General features: G+C 39.0%; 2 protein-coding genes across 7 annotated transcripts in view; both read left to right on the forward strand.

Annotated features, from left to right (window-relative positions):
* The window catches only part of TMEM59 (transmembrane protein 59), a 20,573-nt gene extending 2,280 nt beyond the window's left edge, over window positions 1-18,293 (forward strand). The window contains exons 2-9 of one of the 3 annotated variants that reach the window (XR_008597094.1): window positions 153-258; window positions 3,721-3,815; window positions 3,985-4,137; window positions 4,603-4,684; window positions 11,768-11,852; window positions 12,510-12,618; window positions 13,524-17,251; window positions 17,600-18,293. Coding sequence is in view for 2 of the 3 variants with exons in the window: in XM_054981367.1 (XP_054837342.1) it covers window positions 153-258; window positions 3,721-3,815; window positions 3,985-4,137; window positions 4,603-4,684; window positions 11,768-11,852; window positions 12,510-12,618; window positions 13,524-13,676 (783 nt within the window). In the remaining variant the exon portion in view is untranslated. Of the gene's footprint in view, window positions 1-152; window positions 259-3,720; window positions 3,816-3,984; window positions 4,138-4,602; window positions 4,685-11,767; window positions 11,853-12,509; window positions 12,619-13,523 lie in introns of all 3 variants that reach the window. The other 2 variants (XM_054981367.1, XM_054981368.1) reach the window with 2 other exon arrangements.
* Window positions 18,294-23,298: 5,005 nt separating this feature from the next.
* LOC129329940 (intraflagellar transport protein 25 homolog) overlaps window positions 23,299-26,337 on the forward strand; it is a 30,739-nt gene continuing 27,700 nt past the window's right edge. For all 4 annotated transcript variants that reach the window (XR_008597036.1, XR_008597037.1, XR_008597038.1 and 1 more), the window contains exons 1-3: window positions 23,299-23,396; window positions 23,741-23,795; window positions 24,833-24,973. Coding sequence is in view for 1 of the 4 variants with exons in the window: in XM_054979700.1 (XP_054835675.1) it covers window positions 23,376-23,396; window positions 23,741-23,795; window positions 24,833-24,973 (217 nt within the window). In the remaining 3 variants the exon portion in view is untranslated. The remainder of the gene's footprint in view (window positions 23,397-23,740; window positions 23,796-24,832; window positions 24,974-26,337) is intronic.

A 26,337-nucleotide genomic window follows, 5' to 3' on the forward strand; every position in this document is an offset into this window, starting at 1 on the left:
GGCTCAGTCTTCCAGTTCTCATTAGAGCAGCATAATTAAACTAAGGGACAAGTACAGTACCTTGTATATGCTTTTGTGGTTCATTGCTATAAGAAATTTTTGATAGTTATGGGATTGTGGAACAGTAAATTTCACTGGTATTTAATAACCAGGAAGAAGAACTTTATGCATGTCAGCGAGGCTGCAGACTGTTCTCCATTTGCCAGTTTGTAGATGATGGTATTGATTTGAATCGGACCAAACTGGAGTGTGATTCAGGTAAGACATTAAACATCTATTTTGAGAAACTATAGAAGTAGATATAAATTTGACCAAAGATGAACGCACTGCTTTATAGTTAATTGATGGGGAGTGTAGTACAGCAAATGGTCCACTTAAATGAGTAGGAACAGATTTATTCTGTCTTCAAAAAAAAGTTTAACCCTGAAGGTTCAACCTGTTTCCAGCTACAAATGCTTCTTTATCCAGGGCAACACCAGGGCCTTTTTCACAAGGCAACATTTCCCTGTAGAAGACATGGTGTCCCTTCAGTTGCCATTGCAGCATGGTGCTATTGAGACTTTCATATGGCATCTTTCTCTGCATTTCCCCTGCCCCAGTCCCAATGGTGCCCCTCCTGTTCCGCAATATGGGGTAGGGGGTGCTATGGCAGCCAGCCTGACTTTGCTGTGAACTTTTCCGAAACATTGCGGGGAAGACAGTTTGGGAGAGATTGCAGAAAAGTCAAGGGAGACTCGGGTGGTGCAGGAAAACACTAAAATATTGTGGGGAAGCAGGGTAAAAAACACTTCTCAACAACACTGAAAATTAGCTGTGTGGAAATGGCCGAGGTTGGGGGAGAAGGGGGCGGGGAAGGAGGTTTATTTTTCTCAACTATGCAGATTTTATTTTTATTTATTTCGACTTTTATTCCGCCCTCTCTGCACAAGCAGACTCAGGGCGGATTACATTTATAAAACAGTCATAATCAAACTTACACTTTAAAATAGATTAAAATTAAAACCAGCCAGAACACAACAGTAAAATGTCAATTTTAAAAATACAGATAGCAGCAGTCAGCTCATTGGAGGCAGTCACTTTGCCACTGAAGCCTGCCATTTAAAAACTAGATGGTGGATGCCTCTAATAGGAAGGATCCAATCTTCCTTCTTCTCCTCCATTAGGCTGGTGAAGGCCTAGCCTAGCCCAAACCATATGCCTGGCGGAACATCTCTGTCTTACAGGCCTGGTGGAAGGATAGTAAATCCTGCCAGGCTCTGGTCTCACTAAACAGAGTTTCACCAGGTTGGAGCCAGGACCGAGAAGGCCCTGGCTTTGGTCGAGGTCAGGCAGGCCTCCCTGGGGCCAGGGACCATCAGTAGTTGTTTATCCCCTGATCGGAGCGTCCTCTGGGGTACACATGGGGAGTGGCAGTCCCGTGGATATGCTGGTCGCAGTCCGCATAGGGCTTTATAGGTTAATACCAAAACCTTGAATCTGATTCGGTACTCCACTGGCAGCCAATGTAGTGGTGCAGTACTGATGTTATATGTGTACTACTCAACATTCCAGTGATGACACGCTCCACTGCGTTTTGAACTGGCTGCAGTCTTCAGATTAGACTCAGGGGAGGCCCTGCATAGAGTGCGTTACAGTAGTCTAACCTAGAGGTGACCATTGCCTGGATCACTGTAGTTAAATTGGAGGTCGAAAGATAAGGTACAAGCTGCCTGGTCTGTTGAAGGTGGGAAAAAAGGGACCTGGCAACCGCTGTGACCTGGGCTTCCATTTTCAGGGAGGCATCCAGGATAACTCCCAGACTCCTGACCTTTGGAACTGGTGTAAGTAACGCCCCATCGAGGGTCGGGAGCCAGAGTCCCGAATCCACGCACCTGTGGCTCAAGTACAGGATCTCCGTCTTTCAGCCAACTCTGCTTCAGCCATCCAGTCACGGCTTCAAAAGCATGCTCCAGGACATCTGGGGCAGAACCAGGCTGTCCGTCCATCAACAAATATAATTGGGTGTCATCAGCATATTGGTGACACCCAAGTCCGAAACTTCACACCAGCTGGGTGAGGGGGCACATATAGATATTTAAAAAAAAATGGGGAGAGTATTGCCCCTTGCAGAACACTACACACTAACAGGTGGCAGGATGACAACTTCCCTCCCAGTGCCACCCTCTGTCCCCGACAGTGGAGAAAAGAGATAAGCCACTGCAAGGCAGTCCCTCATATCCCCACATAGCCTAAGGCAACTTGACTCACTGGACACCGAAATTATGGGCTGCTAAAAAGGGGTTCTGATGGTTAAATCAGTCGTAGTTTATGAATACAAACAGTGGCTTATTAGCATTACACAGGACTGGGTTATATGAGCTTGAAATTCAGTACTATACTGTAGAAACACAAATGGTTCTTGACAACTATGTGCCATTAAAGGAGTGTTATGTCCAATTTTTCTTCAGTCTTCTTTCTTAATGATATTTTAGGTTTGGAAGTCAGTTATATATAGAATTACTTTTATGTCCCATGATAGCTTTATATTGATGTAATCTAATGTTTGGGTCTGCATAAATTATATTGCAACTGCTAAGACTTGCTTGTGTAGGAACCTTTTATGTGCATGCCCACTAATGGCCAGAGAAAAGATGTTTTGGTCTATGTAAATTACATCACAACTCCTAAGACTTGCTTGTGTAGGTCTCTCTTTATGTGCATGTCCTCTAATGGCCAGAGACATGATGGGAATTCTGGTGGTAAAATAGGCCATAGCTTATATTTGACAGTCCTTATTCATAAAATAAATTGCTGGATGGGTTGTATCTTGTGAAGTGGCAGCGCCTGTTCTGTGGCATTTTGGTTTCATTTATGTAGTGAGGCTACAAATTGCTTTCCTCTAGCGATATAACCAGCTTTTTCTGTGAGCCTGCTAACATTTAACTTGGTGACACACTCTGCTAGTGTAAAGCTGTTTTTATTACTGGGTGGCTATTTACTTGCTCGGTGTTAGAGATGTAAAATTTGTTGAAGCCATGGAAAAACAGTTTTCATATACATTTCTGCAAGTTTTCCTTTGTCTTCTGTGGCTTCTTTTCTTTTTTGCTTTATGATAGTTTTCTTTTGGTTAATATTTTGGAGCTGTAGAAGGAAGCAGTATCCTATGGGTAATGCAAAAACTGAAGTTTGTATGTGTAGTCCAAATTCCTATAAAAAGGAAAGAGGAAGCTTTTTGTCTATTACCTCTTGAGAGCCAGTTAGGTATAGTGATTAGGAGCAGCAGGACTCTAATCTAGAGAAGTGGGTTTCCCCACTCTTCCACTTGAAGCCAGCTGAGTGAGTGACCTTAGTCAGTCACAGCTCTCTCAGAGCTCTCTCAGCCCCACCCACCTCTTAGGCTGATTGTCATGAGGATAATAATAACACACTTTGTAAACCACTCTGAGTGTGGCATTAAGTTGTACTGAAGGGCAGTATATAAATTGAATGTTATTAATATTGATTCTTTTGACCAACTCTTTTTTTGTATAGTTCTTGAATTTTGAAATATAATTCTCCCTTCAATTTTGAGACAGTTGCCTCATCGTGGCATATTCCTTTGGGATGATGAGTATCAGGAAGTGGGGTTCAACAGCAGCAGCATAAAATGGCCTGTTAGCTTATCCTACAACCAAGTGTGCTTCAGTTTGTGACCTGGGATGAGTGACCTTTAATATTGAGAGCATCTGTTTTCACTTGCAGCATGTACTGAGGCATATTCCCAGTCTGATGAACAGTATGCTTGCCATCTTGGGTGTCAGAATCAGTTGCCATATGCTGAGCTGAGACAAGAGCAAGTGAGTATTCAAACTTTAAAAAAAAATCAGTGAACGTTGTTTCACTGTCTTCAAATTTATTAAATGCAAATGGTGAAGAGAAGAGCTGTCTTAGGATCAGTTTGTTTAATTTTGTTGTTTCGGTAACAAAATCAAACAGTTTAAAAACTAACAAATCATTTGTTTGCAGCTTATGTCTTTGATGCCAAGAATGCACCTTCTGTTCCCCCTTACACTTGTGAGATCATTCTGGAGTGATATGATGGAAACAGCTCACAGCTTCATTACATCCTCATGGACTTTCTACCTTCAAGCTGATGATGGCAAAATAGTGATATTCCAGGTACTTCCTAGCTTGTTCTGCTGTACAGTTTAAAGAAACCTGGATGAATATGTGTTTATAGTTCAGTTATAAATCAAGGAGCTATGTATTAGACAATTTTCCATTAAGATTACTGGATTTTTTTAGATCCAGAGAAGTTAGCCGTGTTAGTCTGTAGTAGCAAAATCAAAAAGAGTCCAGTAGCACTTTTAAGACTAACCAATTTTATTGTAGCATTTGACCAGTTTCTGAACCATGCATCTGACGAAGAGAACTTGATTCTTGAAAGCTTATGCTACAATAAAATTGGTTAGTCTTAAAGGTGCTACTGGACTCTTTTGGATTTTTTTATTCAGGATGTTTATAAATTATTAGGTATAAAGTCTGTGTCTCTTGTTAGTATTTGTTGATCTGTTAATAGTATATTTTCAGACTGTATATGATCTTAATACTAATTGTTTGATACTAGTTGTTTTATAATTTCAGTCAAAGCCAGAAGTTCAGTATGTTCAAAGACCTGAGCAGGAAACCATGGATCTAAAACAATCATCTCAAAGCAAAGCATCTTGTAAGTTATTTCAGAGATCTGTAAGAAATCAAATCCTACTAACAAGGCCAGCTTTTGACACCTAGGCAAATTGCCAGCCCAGGCACACCCTGAGCCGATGCAAAAGATGGAGTAGAGTCCAGTTGCAGCAGAGCTGCCAGCCTCCTGCTCTTCCTCCCTCCCTTTGTGAGGGAAGGCAGGTTGGGCCGGCTGCTGAGCCCACCATGACAAAGCCAGAGAGCAGAACCCAGCATGGTGGAGCTAGCGGCTGCCTGTTCTTCCAGGTACTTCCTAGCTTGTTCTACTGTACAGTTTAAAGAAGGGTGGTGCCCTCCTACACAAGGGCAAAATGATGAGGGGAAGGCAAGCAGGATGGCCTGGGTGGTGGGGCTGGGGCTGGGAGTACTGCTTAGGGCTCCTTGCCACTGGCAAGTCTCTTTTAGTGCCTCTGGTGCTCTCTAGGTACACCTAGCAGGTGGGCTGCCTCTGCTTACTAATCATAATTAGTTAGCAGAAAATCCACCTTTGTATGTAATGAAAAATTGTTTTGCCAAAAGCCGGGATTTCTTGTGTGATTGCACCATCAGTAAGTACCCATGATTAGAAACTTTCTATAATTATTCCAGCTAACCTGCCTTTGTGTTGAGTATGATTAGGCTGTTCAGTTGAATGTGGAAATTGCATTAACTTAATTTTGAACCAGTCCTAATTCTCTTCCTTTGTCACTGATATCTGAACCTTTTCAGCCAAAATGTATAGTTGTCCTTGTAAGCCTGACCCAGCAAGGCATACAAATGTTGAAAAAGTATGGGTGATAAAGCTGCTTTTTTCCTCCAGCAGTTTCTCCCACTGAACCACACACCTTAGCTTTTCAGCTTGTGGTGCTAAACAGAAGAAGCTGCTGGAAGAAAAAGATCTGGATAGACAATAATGATCTAATTGGATGTTGGCCAGTATGTGTAAGATCTTTGAATATGCAGGACTTCCGGTTCGGGGTAATGGAGAGACCGACGTGATTCGGAGCTCCGGATCATCCGAGGTGCTGTTCTTTGGGCTGGTGGGGCCTTCAGATCGCCCACAGCCCCTGGGTTTTAGTCAGAAATCCGGCAAGAACGCTTTTAGCCCTGAGAGTGAAGGGTCTCGGCGGGTGGGAGGCTCTGAATTAAGGGCTTCTCCCCTAAGCCTTGAGATCCTCCTCGGAGAAGGGCGGCCAAAATCTCTGCAGCAGCTTCGGGAGTCATTAAATTGACATAGGCTCTTTGTTCCCCGAGCCTCGGGAACAGATTTGAACAGATTTGGACGTTTGAAGCAGTGAGTACATCCCGAGAAGTCTGTACTATCTCCCCCAACGGATCGTTTTACTGAATAAAGACTTAAATTTTAAAAGAACTAAAGACTGAGTTACCAAGCTGAAAAAGTATATTAAAAGACTGAGCAATTTAATTGGAGTTTTGAGAACGAGAAAAAGTCAAAAAGAGCTAAGAAGAATATTGTTTTGCATACCTGTGGTTGGGGAGATAGTGACGCGGTGGGCGGATCGTGGGAACTGGAAGGAGTGCCGCGAGACAGGAAGTGGAGAACAATAGACGGAGAGGAGATAGAGAGAAAGAGCAGCGAGGGAGGTCAGGAAGAGCAGGAGGACCCGGAAGAAAAACAAAGCTGGAAGAGGAAGTGAAGTACCCACCATTGAAACTAAGGGAAAGGAAACGGAAGTAGAGGATTCACCATTGAAAGTAAGGGAAGATCATTGGTGTGACTGTATTACCATAGAGAAAGATCGCCCGACATTTTGAACCATAGAAAAACATCGCCCGACATTTTAAGGGTAAGGGAAGCCTCAATTGCCATTCTAACTGAGGGCAAACGTCAAAATTTTTGATATATAAAAATAGAGATTTGAATTTAAAAAGAAGACGGAGCTACGAAAGAGAGCTGATTCGTGGGGACCTAAGGCAAGTCCGATGGCCTCCAAAAAAGAAAAGGACTGGCAGGCTGCCATTGAAAATTTGGATAAGAAAATAACAGATGGAAATAAAGAGATTTGGGAGATGATACAAAAATTACAGCAAAATTTAATGACGGAAATGAAAGAAGCAATCAAATTGGAAAGTATGGAAGTTAAAAAGGAGATGGAGGCAATAAAAACAGATTTACAGAATACCCAACAAAAGGTGCAAGAAACGCAGCAGTTGGTGCAGGATGGGGAGAAAAAAACAGGCTATACAGAATGAGACTATGGGTATGGGCGAAAGAATAGTGATGATGGAATGCAAAGCAATGGACAGACAGATTCGCATGAGGGCAGTTCCAGAAAAAATGGATGGATCTGCCCTTAAACAAGTAGCTGAAATATTGGCAAAATTTTGGGGGCAAACAGAGGAGGAAATGATGACCCATTTGGATATCGCGTATAGAGTCAATTCAAAATATGCGGAACAAAAGAACTTACCAAGAGATATTATTGTCCAATTGACCACAAGGAGAATGAAGGAGGAAATTATTAGAAGACATTTTGAAACTCCACTGGAGGTAGCCGGGACACGGATTCGAATTATGAAAGAAGTACCACGTAAAGTACTCCAGGATCGGAAAAAGTATAGAGACTTAACACAAAAGCTAAGGGCAGCGGAAATTAGATATAGATGGGAGCTACCGGAAGGAGTGACTTTTGAATTTCAATCAGGGAGACAAGTGATCAAATTGAAATATGCAATGGATGTCTTTCTGATGGAAAATGGAAAAGACTTTCCTAGCTCATCCAGATTATAATTATGGAGTACAAATTAATTTCATGGAATGTTAATGGACTTAATTCACCCTCTAAACGTAAAGCTGTGTTACATTGCTTAGCTAAACAAAGAAGTAATTTGATTTGTCTACAAGAAACTCATATTAGGGATCAAGATGTTAAATATCTGATTAACAAAAAGTTAGGAAAACAATTTGTTTCGGCAACAAAGCAAAAAAAGAGGGGAATTGTTATATATATAAAAGAAGAACTACAACCTAAATTAATTGTGTCTGATAAAAATGGAAGATACCTGGCTGTGGAATGTTTATGTAATGCAAAGAAAACTATGGTACTTGGACTATATGCGCCAAATGGCTCCAAAGATATATTTTTCAAGGATTTACGAGAACAAATGGAGCAGTGGACTTATGGCCAGGTAATTATAGCTGGAGACTTTAACAGAGTGGTAGATTTGCAGTTGGATAAAAGTCTATCAACAAGTAAAGTAAGGACGGGGAAATTACCGAAGTCTTTTTTTGAAATTCAGGAACAAGAAAATTTAGAAGATGTTTGGAGAAAATATAATTCTAAATTGAAGCAGTATACTTTTTTTTCATCTAGTCACCAATCTTTTTCGAGAATAGATATGATCTGGGCGTCTAAAGAACTGGTAGTGTTTACAAAAGAGACTGATATATTACCAAAAGTTAGCTTGGATCATAATCCAGTGATGTGGAGATTTGGAATGAAACGCAAGAAACGGAGATGGAGAATTAATGAGGATCTTCTGAGTGACCCAGAATATGTTGAGGTGTTGAGAAGAGAAATGAAGTTTTTTATTCAGTCTAACGTGGATAAAGAGGTGTCAACGCATATGGTCTGGGACATATAAAGCTGTAATTAGAGATGTTTTGATGGACTTAAATGGCAGAGAGAGGAGGAAAAAAGAAGCGAAATTAAAAGAGATACAGGAAAAAATTATTCAAGTTGAACAGCAAATGAAAAAGAGACCAGGTAAAAAGAAATTGCTGTATGAAATAAGGTTATTGCAAGATCAGATTAGAGCCATGGAAAATAAAGAATTGGAGTGGGAGTTGAAGAAAATGAAGCAAAGATCATTTGAAGGAGCTAATAAACCAGGGAGATATTTGGCGTGGCAATTAAAGAAAAAGAGAGAGAAAAGAGTAATAAGTAAGATTACAGAAGAGGGAAAGGAATTATATGATCAAGGATTGATTGAGAGAGCATTCTACAAATATTATGCCAAGTTATATCAGAAAAAAATAGTGGATCATGAAAAGATAAGAGACTACTTTGACAGGATTGACTTACCAAAGGTACCGAGAAGTTGAAAGAGAAGCTTAGTGCTGAGATATCAATAATGGAAGTGTTACAAGCAATACAAGCTACTACAGTTGGTAAAGCTCCGGGACCAGATGGAATTACTGCAAAATTTTACAAAGTGATGGCAGAGGACTTGAAACAACTGATGCAAAAAATGATGAATGGAATATTGGAAGGGGTCGAGATGCCAGATACATGGAATGAAGCTAATATTACATTGATACCGAAGGAGACATTAGACTTAAGTAATGTTAAGAATTATAGACCAATATCTCTAACTAATAATGACTATAAAATATTTGCAAAGATAATAGCGGAAAGACTTAAGACTTGGCTAGTGGAATTTATTGATGAAGATCAAGCCGGCTTTTTACCGGAAAGACAAATAAAAGATAACTTATGAGTGTTGATGAATGCTATTGAGTACTATGATAAAAATCCAGGGAAGCAGGTTGGTTTCCTCTTTGTGGATGCGGAGAAAGCGTTCGACAATTTGAACTGGGCTTTTATGTTTGCAACAATGGAGAAGATGCAGTTGGGAGAGAAATTTATACAAGCAATAAAGGCAATATATAAAAACCAATCTGCAAATATAATTGTTAACTCGGATGTAACCAAAAAGTTGGAAATAAGAAAAGGAATAAGACAAGGGTGTCCGTTTTCCCCACTTCTGTTTGTAATGGTACTGGAGATTTTACTTAGGCAAATAAGAGAAGACAGTTCCATAAGAGGATTGAGGACTAAAGGATTTGAATACAAAGTAAGAGCTTTTGCTGATGACATAATGGTGATAGTGGAAGATCCAATAGAGTGCATGCCAAAATTGATGAAGAAAATGAAGGATTTTGGAGACGTAGCGGGTTTTGTAATTAATAAGGTGAAGTCCAAAATATTGTGCAAAAATATGACTAAACAACAACAAAAGGAGTTGATGGACAAGGTGGAATGTGAAGTAGTGAACAAGGTTAAGTACTTGGGAGTGGAAGTGACAGTGAAGAATATTGACTTATATAAGAATAACTATGACAAGTTATGGCAACAAATAGATAAAGATATGATTAGATGGAATAAAATGAACTTGTCATGGTTAGGTTGTATTGCAGTAATTAAGATGAATGTTCTTTCAAGAATGATGTTTCTACTACAGACAATACCTATTGTTAAAGATAGTAAACAATTTGAGAAGTGGCAGAGAACGATGTTAAACTTTGTTTGGGCTGGAAAGAAACCCAGAGTTAAAATGAAAGTACTTTATGATGCGAAAGATAGAGGAGGACTACAATTACCAGATTTTAAATTATACCATGAAGCAATATGTCTGGACTGGATAAAGGAATGGACGACATTGAAGAATTTGAAGTTGTTAGCACTGGAAGGATATAATAAACTCTTTGGATGGCATGCATATCTATGGTATGACAAAGTAAAAGCAGATTCTATGTTTTTACATCATTATGTAAGAAGAAGCTTGTTTGCTGTATGGACTAAATATAAGAAATATATAGAAGAGACTATACCAATGTGGATTATCCCTGTGGAAGTAGTAAATCCAAGAACAGAATATGCAGGGGAAGACTGGTTGACATATAAAGAAATTCTTGAGATACAACAGAATATATGCTTAAAGGTAATGAAGAATTGCCATTCCAATATGGATGGTTTCATTATATGCAGATAAAAGACCTATATGAGAAAGACAAAAGGAAAAATGGTTTTAGACTACAAAACTCTGAGATTGAGAATTGTTTGCTTCAGGGGGGGGGAGAAAATAATTTCTAAAATATATAAGATATTACTGAAATGGTTTACAGAGGAGGAAGTTGTTAAAGTTCAGATGGTCAAATGGGCAATAAACTGTAATAAGGAAATTTCAGTGGGAGCTTGGGAAAAGTTATGGAAAAATGTAGTTAAGATTTCAGCATGTACCACTGTGCGTGAAAATGTATACAAAACGTTGTATAGATGGTATTTAACACCGAAGAAGTTGGCCAATGGTAATAGCCAGATGTCTGATAAATGTTGGAAATATAAACAGCATGAAGTTTCATTCTATCATATGTGGTGGACTTGTGATAAGGCTAAGCAGTTCTGGGGGGATATAGTTAAAGTTATGTCAGATATTTTACAAAGGAATATAAATAAAACCCTGGAATTGCTGTTATTATGTATAAACCTAGAAGATTTTGATAAAATGGACAGAGTTATGGTGTTTTATATGATTACGGCGGCAAGAATGTGTTATGCACAGATGTGGAAGACTCAGGAGATACCATCTATGGAAGACTGGATTCTGAAAGTCTTGAATATGGCAGAAATGGACAAATTAACAAGGAAATTGAAAGAACAAGAAGAATTGGACTATACATTAAGTTGGGAAAAATTTAAGAAATATGTGGAGAAAAAGTGGGACATGAAGGGGAAACTGTGGTCTTTGGAGAAGTAGGGGAGATAGAAACTTACTTAAGGTTAAAAAGGGGTATATTTTACTGTATTTTATTGGATTAGTATAGTATATTTACAGGGGAGTATAATTATGAGTAATAAGGTTATAGGGAGTATATGTGAAATATAGATAATATAGTTAATTGGTATTTAAGGAATAGTAAGTTACATATATATATATGTAGTTTTTTTTAGTTAGTATATGTACCTATTATTACTTATATAATTTTTATATTTTTAACTAAGATAAGCAAGATAGTTAGTGTAGATTGTTAAGATAATTAAAGAGATTTGATAGGTATAATATAGATATATATTACATTATTACATTATTATTATAGACTTTAAGAATTTATATGATATACTTTTTAGATTAAGTTGGGTATGGAAAACTGCTGGGAGTCACCAGAAAAGGGAGGGGGGAAGGATGGGGAAAATGCAATGGGGTGAATAATGATAATGATTTTTATATGTATGTTTGTAAACCCATCCAATAAAAAATTCTTTTAAAAAAAAAGATCTTTGAATATGCATATACACCTCTGGTTTTATGACAAGTTCACTAAAACTTTACTGTAATTTTTCAGTAGATCTACAACCAAGAGGACCTCAAATACATTCAGATCTTTTTGAAGAGGATGAAACTGACAGTTTCTTCAAATGTATTTCAATGTATGTATCCTGAGCAATGACTTAAGAGAGAGAAAAGCGGTTTCGGCCCTAATGCTTTACTGTCAATTGGTGATTACAGCGAGGCTGCCCTATGCTGTGGTTAACAATAGCTTTGTAGAGAACTTGTTAAAGTTAAGTTTCTGATTGTGTTTCATCTCATTTCCTTCAAGAATAGAAGGATTTACAGCTCTACCCACTTCCTTTTTTAAGCTGGCAGTCACTCACACTCTTGCAGCTGAACATTAATTCTGAGCCTAAAGCGTGTTGTAATATAATATTGCTGTGCTTGGGAGCCAAGTTTGAACAAAACTCTTGCTCAGTTGAAAACACTGGCATTGATTTGAGTATGAAAAATACTAAAGTGGTTTTGCTGCCCAACTAATGAGATCTTATATGTTTTGTTCTCATTGTTAATGTATAGGGGACATTTACTGTTACTATGCTATAAAAATGCATCATATTCACAATGAAATATTGAGTGTTTCATTTTAGTAAAAGTGAAGGGAGCAATAGATGATTAAGTCCTGAATGGTCAAACACCGTAATTTTACTTACTTTTTGGAGCTGGCTAACTGTGTGTGACACCCAAAATTTCTCTTAGTGGACTATGTGGTTAGATTAGCTTAACTTTGACTATCCTTCTGTCTTACATTTTAGAAATTCTGGTTGGATATTAACTACTACACTTATCCTCTCTATACTTGTCTTGCTTTGGATTTGCTGTGCAACTGTTACTACTGCTGCAGAGCAATATGTTCCATCTGAGGTAACTTTGAACTTTGAACTTGCAGCATCCTGCTGTATTATGCTCATGATAAGCATGAGGGATTTTTGAGGGGAATAAGGGTGGTACTTGGCAGGAGTGAGATGCATCTAATAATTCTCTTATTCTCACAATGCTGAACTGCCACATAAGTGGCAGTTCAGCATTGTGAGTAAACATATTAGTGTTTGTCTAGCAAAAGGTATTACTTGTTCTGTAGTTGACCTCTAAAGTAACCATTAACTGTGTCATCAGCTGGCATGATTTCTGAGAGTCAATTCAAGATGAGGTCTGTAACTTATGTAGTGACCATTTCAGAGTATCTCTTACCAGAAAAAAATAGGTAACTACAATGTCATGGGATGAGTGCTACCAACAGAAAGAAGAAAGGCATCTGGTACAATAATTTCTGCTAAGGGGATCTTCTTTAAATATACTAGGTTTTGTTTTATGGTTGAAGTTTAATACTGAAACATTAAACTTCATCTTAAAACTTTGATTCAGTTATCCCAAGAAACATTAATAAAATAGTACAGTTTCTCAAAAGCACAAGGTACTTAACTTTCTATTCTTATTATGTGTGTAATGCAAAAATTACCTTACTAAATTTAGACCAAGCATCCTGATACCTTAGGGGAGCAATATACAGCCCTTGAAAAAGCTATAGTGATCACTGTTCAAGGACAAAGGATGCTTTGAATGTCACATTAGAATTTTTTTTACATTAGCTTTTCCACTGTTGCTTGTCAATGAACAAGTTAAATATGATTTAAAAGTCCCTTAAGAATTCTTGGTCCTTTTACTCCCTAAACACTTGTTAGCCAACCAACTTTTCTTGTCTTATGTACAAACGAGGCTTCTGATCAGTGAACTAAATGATTGCATTTTCTCTGGTTTGGTTCTTCTAGAAGCTGAGTATCTATGGAGACATGGAATACATGAATGAACAGAAGCTGCACCGATATCCAACTTCTGCTCTTGTGGTGGTTAAAGGCAAAATTGATGAACAGGAAGCAGGACCCCTGCCAGCAAAAGTTAACCTGGCTCACTCAGCAATATAAATAGCTTTTAAAAAATGAATTCAGTAGTCTGACTCTATGACTTCTGTCAACTCTGGTGACTTTTTCCAAATAAGGGCCGGGGGGGGGGGGCTCAGCTTTCAGATGCAAATAAAGTTACCAAATCAGTGAAGGCCCTACTGTCCATGTATTTTTCCACTAATGAAGGAAAAGGTCAGATGATGGGTAGGTCTGGTGTGTGCACACTTGTTTGCAACTTTTTTCTTTCCAAAAATCACAAATATTGTCTATACATTGATGTGGTATTTGCATATGATCATCTGTTAGCACTTCAGAATATATATTGGAAATCCATTTCAAATATATATATATAAGGAATCTTCAGTGGTCAAAGATGCCTTGAAGTTGACTTCTCAGCTGTGGATAGAACCCAACATGTAGAGCTGCTTGCAAAAAAACCTTAGTGCCTGTGTTCCATGGATGAAAATCTATTTCTTTTCACACTTTGTCAACTACCAGTACGTACAGCTCAGAAGTGAAACAATAAAATTCTTCATCTGTCAGGATGTCAGTTCTTACTGTATTCCTTTGAAATAAGCTCCCAAAATGGCTATTTAAAATTAGGTGGTATTACTTGTCATAGTTTACCCCTGATTAGCATTTGCTGGGTGCATCATTTCAGTTTGATGAAGACTCCATCAAGCAGAAGCAAAGCTGTTAGCAAACAGAGTATTGGCTACCTCTCAGTTCTAGTACATAATTGACCACAATGCATGTAGTGTGTTTGCTGTAGTGTGTTTGCTGTCTTCACTAACACCCTTGAAACTGAATTCACATGTCCTGCTTTTACAGCTTAACTGGAATACCTCATTTGTTTCATAACTTGAGAATGAACAAATGTTTTATCTAATACAGTTCTGTAAATCCATACTTTCCAGGAGACCTTCCAAGTTCCTATTTAATTTGCTTTTTAAATATAGTTCTAAAAGGGATGCATTTAGTGTCCAGTTTGTGTCCAACATTATGCGTGCATGCTCCTAAAAACTTAGCTGTTTGCTAAGGAATAAAATTATATTGGGAAAGACTTATTAACAGTGGCATCCTAAGCAGAATTACTCTTCAAAGCCCACTAACTATCTCTTAGGATAGCCCGCTATCAATTCTGCTGAAGTCAGATGAAAAAAGAGGCAAGCAATTGTGACTCTTTAGAGAACTGATGATAGTTTGGATGCAAACCAATAAAATAAAAATCAAATGGCATTTTCTATAAATGTTATAGTGGAAGAATCTCTGTACAGTGTAAAGAATCACTGTTACAATTTAGCAGTGAAAAAAATGAGTTTCTGTTTAAAGCTAAATTTGTGTTAATCAGAATCTGTAATGGGAGCCTAATACATAAAATCAGGCACAAACAAATTGTTGTTAATCTCTTATCTGGTCTATACATTGTTTTTAAATTTTGATATTCCTGTTTCATAGAGAGAGAGAGAAACAGAAATTACTGTGGTTCAACCTGTGAAATAGTTGCTTTAAAGAAACTTCCGCAGTTGGTTGTTTCTCACTGTTACATGGTAACTTCCACAATGTCTTTGGTCTTCGTTTTTTTTTAACGTGGGGTGAAAGATATTATGCAGTGATAATTATCAGTCATAAAACCTTTAAATTATACATTATATTTGGATTAATTTAACTTTTGACTCTAATTTTGTGTGATAAAACTGCTTTATTGTGAAAAATCTCGAACTAAATGCACAGAAGTTTAAATAGACTGAAATTAAAATGTCTTAACAGCATGAGGGTATATTACATTGCCTGTTTGTTAAAATGGTGTGGGGGGGTCATTAACGTATCGTAGTACTTATTTCTAGATTTGTAGTTCTTTACAGCAAACTTGAGTAAAAATCTCTTTAACATTCTTCAATAAATCCCTGTCTCAAAGAACTAGCTGCTCCATTTTTATAACCAAATGATTTTATGTGGAAAAGCAGCCAAAATTTGTGTAGTAATTCTTAATTTGAGATTATCAGATTCAGTAACAAGTGAACTTAGAAACAGCTCTGAAAGCCTTCCTCTGCTAAGATCCAGATAAACCAGGTGAAAAATGGCCCTCCACGTGTATGGCAGTACCGGTGCCAGATTGTTATATTAGAGACTTACACAGTAAAATGGAACAGGATGTTGTCCTGTGAGATCAAAGGAAATGACAGTGTCTATAAATGGTGGGATATTTTAAGTTTAAAAGCAATGTTACGCGTAGGTCTATCATTTCTAATTTAGAACTATGGATCTGTCTCAAGGTCCTCTTTACTGAACTTTAATCAGCCAGCTATGTTGCAGCAATACGATGAGTAGAACCAAATCATGGCATAGGCTTTTAAAATGGAAATTAGTAGTTTGGTTCCTGTAATGTGTTCCATGTAAATAAGTTCTATATTTTAATTCTGCTGTTTAATATGGGGTTTTGAATATTGGCTATTGTGGGTTTAAATGAAGGCTTCTGAAGTGAGGAGTGGGGGTTGGATAGATGAGGCAAGTGTTCTGTGATTGACTAGTAGCTTACCATAGGGGAAGAGTGAACTGCAGTTTTTAATCAGAGTGCTGAGGGAAAATATTCTGTATAAGGCCATTTCTGCACATCAAATCTAATCCACACTTGTTAGTATTTGCACTGATCGGGGCTGATTCAGCTTGGACCTCCCCACATTCTGCACTATATGACACAGAACCAAATTGGCATCTATTTTTCATTCCAGACATGTTGGAAATGCATTGGTTTGGAACTGGGGTTTCTGGGGATTGCAGTTCAGGTCACTTTTTTTTGTATGAAAAAAAATTCAGTATATGTTGTAATATTGAAACACCATGCCCAGCATTCCCCTCCCTCTCCCCATTCCTTTACTCACTGATTAGACAGTCCTGTGCCCGCCAATCTAGTTTTTGAGTTGAGGAGAGTTGATCGGCTGTAGAGGGAAACGTAACAAATGTTTTTGTGTGATTGTTCCACTTACAGACTTCTGGCAGCCGTTGTGGTTCTTAATGATTGGTGTGGTATGTTTTGAATTGTCTGCTTAGAACTTTGCAGGAATCATGAGAGTTCCAAAAGCAGCTGCGCTTTTGTTATTCTACTGTCTCTGAGCCTGTTTTTACTTTTTTAAGGAAAGTGTCTGCCAGAAAATGTCCCTTGAGAGCTTCCATGCTACGATCAGGCATCAAACCTGTTTTGAGTTGCAAGAAGAGGTCACCCAGAACAAGATAAAGATGGTTTAGTCTTGCAGGAGTACCTGTTCCCCACTGCTGCTGGGTCTAAGAAGCAGCAACTGGTGGGACAACTTTTTCTTGTGGTCTGGGATGACCAACAGTGCCTAGAGAATTTCCAGATGATCCACCAAATGTTTCAGGAGGTGGTGGCATCCATTACAGGAAGGTTACTGTGGCATTCAACCACCATAAAGATCCCATCCCAGTGGGAAAGTATGTGGCAATCATACTGTGGTACTTCACCAATGCCAACACCTACCAGGAATTTAAGAATTAATTTGAAGATGGACTGTCAACAGACAGTGGCAGAAATAGTTCTGGAGGTCTGATTCACCCTATTTGCCTGGTGATAGAAGTAGGTAAGGTAGCACATTCCATTGCTTGCTTTTCACCTTTTCTCAATGTGGTTCAATGCTGATTGTGACATTGAGGCCATCCATGACTTTCAGTTATGTGATCCTTATATTTTTATTTCCACAATCTTATTTTTGGCTCGCCAGCACCTGTGGAAGACTTTCAATTTGTCTGCAGTTCTGGGCTTCATGAGGTTTTTAAATTTTAGAATGAACAGCAGTGTGTTAGTGCTGTTCTACCTGCTGTAGCCCGCTCTGCAATTACCTTGCTTATTATAAAAGGCATTAAACCATGGTTGGTACGTCTTTGCCTGTGTATACAGTAACATGCTTCTTCCCTTTGTCTCCTTCAAGCTTGTGGATGGGTTCCTATCACTTGGCTTTCAGTACTGTACACGTGCTGTGGATGGGACACACATTCCAATTTGGCAACCTAGGCAAAGATACGAACAATATGGCAACAGGAAAATGTACTGCACCATTCTTCTCCAGGGAACAGTCAACCACATTGACCATTTTATAGATGCTGAGTGGGCTGGAGTGGCGGAAGCCATAATGTCTTTGTGTTTACAAATTCCATGATCTGCATAGCAATGGAAGCAGGTGCCAGGCAATCCCACTTTGACTCTGGATGTTGTGAGTGTTCTACTACCACTCATTGTTTCTTATGCTTCCGTCTACACTATGAGAAGATGGCATATGAAGCCTACAGTAGACCCAGGAACAGTCGGAAGAGGCACTTTGATTATGCACTGAGCAGGGCATGGATCGTGGTGGAATATTCCTTTGGCAGGTTGAAAACTTGTTGGCACTGCCTCTTCTGTAGGTTAACCATATTTGAAGAGATCATTAGTGTGTGATTACTTCCTGTGTAATATGAAAGAGCTGATAGATAGCACTTGGAGGCTGGCAAGGAAAGGAGAGATAAGATTGCTAGATATTTTGAAGTAAACACTAGCTGATGTATATTTGGGAATAAAGGGGAGCTTAATAGTTTTGCTGTTTCCCTTGCTTGTTTACAGTTTACAATAAAAATAACTTATTGTCACTTTGTGGTTATTGCCAATAAATGGTGGCGGAGGATATGATGATGATATTGTTCTTCCTAACATAGTCCTGCTTAGACAAACACCATTAAAAAAGAAAGGACAATTTACCTTTAATGGCTTGTTATACCTTTGGATTTCAAGCCTACATCCAAGTAGTACTTTTCCACATAACATTTAGGAGTACGCTGACCGTGCATAGAGTAGCACCAATCATCTCCTACAATCTTCCCCAGTTCCTTTTATGAAATGGGCAGGAAAGCAACAAATAGGGAAGCCCGCTCCGCATCTTGCAAATTAATGGTGCAATGGAAAATTGTGTTTCACTGCCAGTTCAAAATTTGCCACCCAGACAAGCAGTGCTCTCATTAGGCTTCTTGCATTACATGGTTATGGTGTGGATTGGGGAGGATGGTTTCATGTGATGACATGATCCTCCTCCCATGTCCCAACCCTAGGGTTGCCAGGTCTTCTTACACTCTCAGCAGGAGGGGGACTGGGCAGTCATCTTTTGAATGTCTTTGTGCAGAAGCACTCCTGGCACAGCACGGTGACGGCACTTCTGGCAATGATGTCATTGCACAGGCCACAGGAGTGCTCCTGTGCTTGACACTGGGCTAATTCTTAAAGAATCAGCCCACTGGAGGCTGAAATCAGCCCAATTCAAGCAGCGCAGCACTGCACAGCCTGCACAACGATCCCACTGGAAGTGATATCGTCATGCTGGTAGCATGCACAAGGAGGCCCATTCCTGTGCCTTCCCCCCCCCACCAGCCAGGTGAGGGGGAGCAGGGGATCCCCTGCCCCCACCAGGGGGCCCACAACCCTACTCATTTCCTCATTTTGTGCTTCATCAGAAACTGAAACTTGAGCCTGAACCCTCAAAATGAAGGAAAAAAGTGATCCTAAAGCAGTGAATGAATGTAGAGTACCCTCAAAACATGAATGTACTTTTTTAAAAAGGAGGGGGTGAGTGGCTTTTCAGAATGCAAATAAATCAAAAATGAAAAGATTTTTGTAGGAACTTGTTGAGTGTGGGCGATTAATTGATTCCCCATTTGATGTCCCTACATTATTACCCCTTTTAGAAAAAAAATGAAAAGGGAGAAGATTTGAGGGGATGGTAGGAGTGGTTTCCAGCTAATAGTCAACCACTTAGCACCCAGAGAAAGGGAGGGGGAGGGAGAAGTCCTACTGGAGAAAGATTTCTGCATACAAATAAAATGGCCTTAAAAAATTGGGGTATATATGCGGGGGAGAAGTTGAGGAGAAATCGATTCTGCCTCTCATGCTATCTTTCCACGTGTGGAATTCTGGAGATCAAGAGCAGCAGAATGGAATCTGAATCAGTGTAATTTTACCAGGTGGAAAAGGCTTAAGTCAGGCAATCTGTGTGGAGGCTGAACTGCCTGTGTGTATCTCAAAGTATTTATTTTCAATAAATCAGGCAGACCGAGGAAGCCTGAAAGAGCCTAATTCTGTCAAGTTCAGTGAATCTGTAGAGTTCTGAGAAATTCTGTCTATGTCAGGCAAACTGTGTGGAAGCCTGAAAGGTTCTCATTCTATCTAGGTCATGCAAGCTGTGTGGAAAGACCTGAGTGAATCTATGTCTGTATGGATAAGTGAAATGTTTATTTGGTTAGTGAAGATCTGTGTGAAAAATTTGTGACTGAGTCTGAATATGTAATTATTTATGAAACCACCAAGCTTATGAGCTGTTCTGAAACCAATACACTTCTCAAAACTCTACACCATCATGCTTATGTTCTTATAAATAAATGCAGGTTAAGCAAGAAAGGATCCGTTTTTTCCTCACAGTAACCCTCACATGCTGTGTGTTCTGTCATGATACCATCTATAACAAAGCTGTCCTATAATACCAGCTAAACAGAGAAGGTCTAAAGCAAAAGCCTTTAGTGGCAGTGAAAACCTTGGGAACACTGGGGGAGTCTGGTAGGCAGCAATATACAGGTCACATAAACAGGGAAAATGCCACAGGTGGTGTTAGCAGTGGGGTTCAAGCCCCAAAGGAAAGATGTTCTTGAGGTACATGCCTGGGTAAAGTAGAGAACACCTGAAGCCCCGTGCATGTGGAAATAATAGGAGTGTTGGTTGTGAACAGGACCCTCCTGAGATAAAAGTTGAAGGTAACTTAACATCATCATCATCATCATCATTATGAATAATAATGTACTTTATAGTCCACCTTTCTCAATGAGACTCAAGGCAGATTACACAGTGTGAGATTAGTACAGTCAATTTCAAGGACATTTCCATAAACAATGCCATAAGGTTTGTTTCAAAGACATAGCATTAGTAAGAATCCAATACAGACAAAGAAATGCTGGAACAGAACAAGCACGTCTAGGGCTGACATTAGACAACATGAAGCACAGGTAGCTCATAGGAGCACATATTTAAAACAACATATAGTACATAAGGCAACATAGTGGCGAAGTCTATAGTCCTTAACTCATGAGTGAAGCATCTGAGACCTACAATACAAAAACCTTTTTGAATAATTCGGTTTTGCATTGTTTGTGGAAAGCTAGGAGAGTGGGGGCTCTCCTGACCTCCTCAGGCAGGCTGATCCACAGGGTAGGGGCCATCACAGAGAAAGCCTGTGTACAGGCTGCTGCTGATTTTGCTCATGTGCAGGGTGACACTTGCAAGAGATCCTGTTCAGATGAAGCTGCTGTGGAAGAACATAGGAAGGGGGCAGTCCTGTAGGTATGCTGGACCAAAGCCATGAAGAGCTTTGTATGTGATAACTAATACCTTGAACTGCGCACAGTAACTGATAGGTAACCAATGGAGTGACTGCAGAATGGAGGTGATGTTTATGCTTCTGCTCGCTCCTGATAACAGTTGCGCCACAGTGTTTTGCACCAGTTGGAGTGTCCTTGTTAACTTAGATGGGAGACCTATGTAGAGTGCATTACAATAGTCAAGTCTTTATGTTACCATGGCATAGATCCAGGTGGCCAGGTCTGAGCATGGAGTAAGGGTCACAGGGGGTGTAGGGAGGGGAGGTATTTGTGAATTTCCTGCATTGTGCAGGGAGTTGGACTAGATGACCCTAGAAGCCCCTTTCAACCCTTTGATTCTATAAGGAGGAGCTGAAGTAAAACATCCAAAGACACGGTTTAAAAACAAATAATTACCACTCCAGTAGGAAATTTTGTTAGTCAAGTTTTATTCTTGAATAATAAAACCCTAATGGTGTGTGGCGAAGCTAAACACCACATAGATCAATCTTTCTGCTCATAATAACTGATCATACCATGTCTAGCTGAAGGACAGTGAAATGGGGCCATGCACAAGCACAATAGGAACTTGGAGTCTTCCCAGGTATGTCAGGAATTATCTGTCAGTTTTTAAAATGCCCTCTGACCTGATGGAGAGAGAAGCTCAGTGCGTCCAGAAGCCATAGAATATTGAGGGTACTTCAGTGTCAGGGATGTAAGAACTGGACTGTTTGACACCTGCACCACAACAGTGTATAGGAGGAAGAATTATAAGTAAGGGATGTGTGAGAGAATGCTATGAGACATGCATAAAGACATGCATCTTTATGTAAAATTTCTAGAAATTTAGACACCATGGAAATAAACTTTGTGTGTGTGTGTGTGTGTATGTGTTAAAACAAAGTTGGAGTAAAATTGAAATATATGGTGTGGTGATTCCCCACTCTATCATGGAAGCTCGCTGGGTGACCTTGGGCCGCACACAAATTATCAGCCTACCCTACCTCACAGAGTCTGTTGTGAGGAAAAAATGGAGAAGAGGAGAATGATGGAAGCCCCTTTGGGTCCCTATTGTGGAGAAAGGCAGGGTGGAAATTAAGTAAAATTTAAAAAATAAATGACTGCTCTATCAAACCTATACTAATTTTACTGCTTTAAGAACATAAAATGCATAATTTATAACTTATCATATAAAAATTACAATATTTGACATATTTATGGAATTTAAGATATAAATGCCATAGTCTTCTACAAGAAAATTTGCAAATGTACTCAATACTTGAGAGAAAACTACAAGCTGATGCATCTATTGCTACCTTAGCATATGTGCCTTAATTTTTGCTATTTGAAAAGCAGAAAACAGGTATTAAACAGAAAACACAAGCTTTGCAGTAAATAACATAAAAGATATTATTTTATCAGAAAAAGGGTCATACACTTACTATAAAGTGAGGTACATATTTAGAGCTACTGTAGCATAGTGATTAAGTGCTTGGGCTGCAAGTCAGCACTTTGCTGATTTGAATCCCAATACTGCCATGAGCTTAGTAGGTGGCCTTGAGTAAACCACTCCTCTCACCCCCAGGTCCCCAGCTGTATTGTGGGGGTAATAAGAACACTGATTCTGTTAACTACTCTGCATAGGGCATTAATCTATTTAGAAGAATAGTATATAAGAGTGGTTATTATTATTGTGTGTAGTTAAGCTTTATAAAATTAAAGCATTGAACTATTCAGTAGTGTATTATCAGCATACATACTATTTTCATTATGTACAAAATTATCTCATTTAAAAATAAAAGTATCAAAATCTCAAATCTCTAATCAGAATCTGTTTCTGAAACTTCTAATTCTGAGCCTTCATTTTTTATCTTCATACAGCTCTTTGGAAAATGAGGTTTGCTTGAACTGGAACAAGCTTATCTACTATTTCACATATTAGTTTGTTTCTTGATTTGGTGTGTTTCCAAATATGGACCAGTTTCTTTCACATGCTGCAGAAGATGGGTGAATCAGGAGGAGCTGTAAAGCCACAGGAGTCAGGGCCTTGCCACCAACACTGCAGTTGACATGGTTTCATGTGTTCATGTTGACTTCCTTTATCATGATCATTATGACTGGGATTAGAATTACTGTTGTTTCTTTACCTCTGTTTCTCCTTAGTAACCAGGTAACCCCACCCCAGGAATGCTTAGTGGTTTGGTATCCTAATAAAGCAAGGCAGCTTGAAAGAATCTCTTGCTATACCTAGCAGCAAAGTTTGAACACTGATGAAGTCTTGTCAAAACAGTTCTACTTACTACTTTGCATAAAGTTGCAGCAGTTGGTAGAGGGGAAATGAACAGAACTCATCCCCAGGTAATAATATCATCCCTCACCTTTTGAGAAGTGGTTTGTGATTATTACTTTTTGTATGTTCAGCCACTATTTTTTTTAAATACTGCCTTCATTTGGTTCCTACAAATAACAGAATAAACCCTAGCCTTAAATGGAAGAATATTATCTGTATGTTTTACTAACATGGAAACAATTTTTTTAAATTAAATATCTCTGTGTAGTGACATTCTTTCTGTAATCAGATAGAGATGTGATAAATTTAACTTTGGGGTAAACTGAAAGCAAAAGAGCAGCAAACATTATTGTGTACATCTTACAAATTTTTCCTTACCCTAAGATATGGATTTTATTTTTGTTAAATACAGAATGTTGATGCTGCTTCACTGGGTTCAACAAAATCCTTCTTCGCTGCTAAGAGAGGTAATCTCTTCCTTCTACAAAATATTTATTTAATATATAAATACTAAACACAGTAACATGTTCAAAAAGTGGAAAATAATATTAATCTTTTAAAAATGTTTTTAATATACATATCAGTTTCCAACTGGTGTTTTTGGTCTGAAAATTGACAATTTATAGAAGATATAAATGGAGGAAACCTTTCACGCGCTGAAAAGTAGCTTTCTCTAGGCAAGGATCTGTGTTTAGAAACCCAGTGTTGTCAAACTTGGCTTTATCTAACTTAATTTGATCTTTATGCTTTAGTTGCAGCATTTGTCAGGCTCGGAATATAGTTTGTTGCTTCTTTCTCCGATCAGTAGAAGCTAATATGGGGAAGGACCATACTCAGGGTAGAACATGTGTGTTATGTGCAGAAGATATCTGGATCATTCCCTGTCATCTCCATTAAAAAGAGTCTTAGACAATATACTGTTAGACACACCGTCAGACTCAGTACAAAGCAGCTTTATATGTTGATAAAGTGTTTCAAAGTATTTCTTATTGAAGATCACCTGCTAGATCAACTAATGATCTCGTGATCACCTGTTAGATCTTACTAAACTTCCTCATGAATTCTTAATAGGCAAGATGAACTTTGAAAGAGATCAGCTAATTTTCAGACTTGAGGTAACTGAAAAGCTCTTCATAGTTTTGCTTTAACATGTCTGTAGAATTGTGAACAAATGCAAATATTAAAACATGGCATAGCTGTGCGAACATTGCCCTTCAGGATGATTTAGAGGTTAATACATATGACAGGAAATGGGGACCTCTGGCTCAGGTTAACGTGGACTTACAACTGTTTGCTAGGCACTTGTGGTAATCCATAGTTGTGTGTAATGACCTTATGGTGGAATTAAAGACCCCTGTGTTTTTCCCGGAAGGATTAATGAGAGCAGCTGGAAGAAGATAATATCCTGATTATGGCTCTTTCCTGCAAAATCCATATGAGAGTTTAGTTGAAGTTGGTCTAAAGTCTTCTCTTTGTGATGGATACTTTACTTGTGATCTACCAGGTTGCTGCAAGAATGGTTCCATGTGCATCCCTTGTACTCGACGATGCATCTGTGTATTCGCTATTGCTCTGCTCATCACTGGAGTTATAGCTGTTATTATTGCATTGGTTGTTACCGTTGGAATACCTCGATCTAAACCAGGTCAGTCAGAACTGGCTTTTAAAATATATTTTTCTGATAGAACGAATTCCAAGGAATAATTGCAGCAACATATTCAACATTTGACATGTTGGAATGGGGAGTGGAGGGGAATAGAGAGGAGGGGGAAAAGAAGCCTAATTTCTTGTTCAAGAAGACTGGCAATACACACTTTGTAAGGGTGGTTACTTACTGATGTTCTATTCTGACTGCACAACAGGGCACCCACAAGACCTGTGCCATCATTGTATTGTCATTCCATTTCATGCTGTATTCTGTTTCTTGGACAATATCTGAAACCTAGTGACATTTATATATGGATGCATTTAATCAAAGTTCAATTGCACCTGTCATACTGGCACAAGGACTGGTTCAGGTTTCTAACACTCTCCAAGTAGAGCATTGCCTGGGCTATAGCCGTAGCAGAAAGCCTGATCCAGTACTGCTTCTCTGTAGCAAATTGTGTGAGGATAGCAGGTTAAGAAAATGGACTAGTGTACTCATGCAAGTCACCAGCTGGAAGTGCCAGTGTGATCAGTGGTTTATATATTACTTTCTTTAGGCAGTTATGTCCATAATGACTGGCTGCATGGACAGTTTGAGAGCATGCGAACTGGGGAGAAATTGACTGATCTGCGCCAATGTAAATCTTCTCCTGCTTTGGGGAAGTGAAAGTGCTTTGTAGGATGTGTTGTTGCCTTTTAAATACATTTTCATTGAAGTTCATATTTCTGTTACACATACTTCCTTTTTAAATAAAAAGACCAATTAACATAGTATATTCAATGTTGATAAATATTTATGTTTATTTTTAGATTTATATCCTGCCCTCCCCGCATGCAGGCTCAGGGCAGCTCACAGGCATATAAATTCAAAAATTTAAAATTACATATCAAACAGATAAAAACCAAAGACTACAGAAATAAAGCATCAGTATATATACTAGAGGCTGTGATTAAACCATAAAATGCAGACAGCAGAAGATGGAGCTGGTCAAACTCAGGACTGCATGGTGGCAGCTCTAACCGTAGGCTTGGCAGAACATCTCTGTCTTGCAGGCCCTGTGGAACTAATAGATCCCACAGGGGCTGAGTTTCCATTGGGAGAGTGTTCCACCAGGCTGGAGCCAGGGTTGAGAAAGCCCTGGCCCTGGTTGAGGCCAGATGAATGTCCCTTGGGCCAGGGATCACCAGCAGCTGCTTGTTGGCTGAGCATAAAGCTCTCCAGGGGATATACTGAGAGAGATGGTCCTGCAGCTATGTCAGCCCTAGTTCATTAAGAGCTTTAAACTATAACCTTGAATTCAGCTGGGAGCCAGTGTAGCTGGTGAAGCACCAGGTTAGATATATCATCATCATATATTTCAC

Source organism: Eublepharis macularius, chromosome 5, assembly GCF_028583425.1.
Source record: "Eublepharis macularius isolate TG4126 chromosome 5, MPM_Emac_v1.0, whole genome shotgun sequence".
Lineage (NCBI taxonomy): Eukaryota > Metazoa > Chordata > Lepidosauria > Squamata > Eublepharidae > Eublepharis > Eublepharis macularius.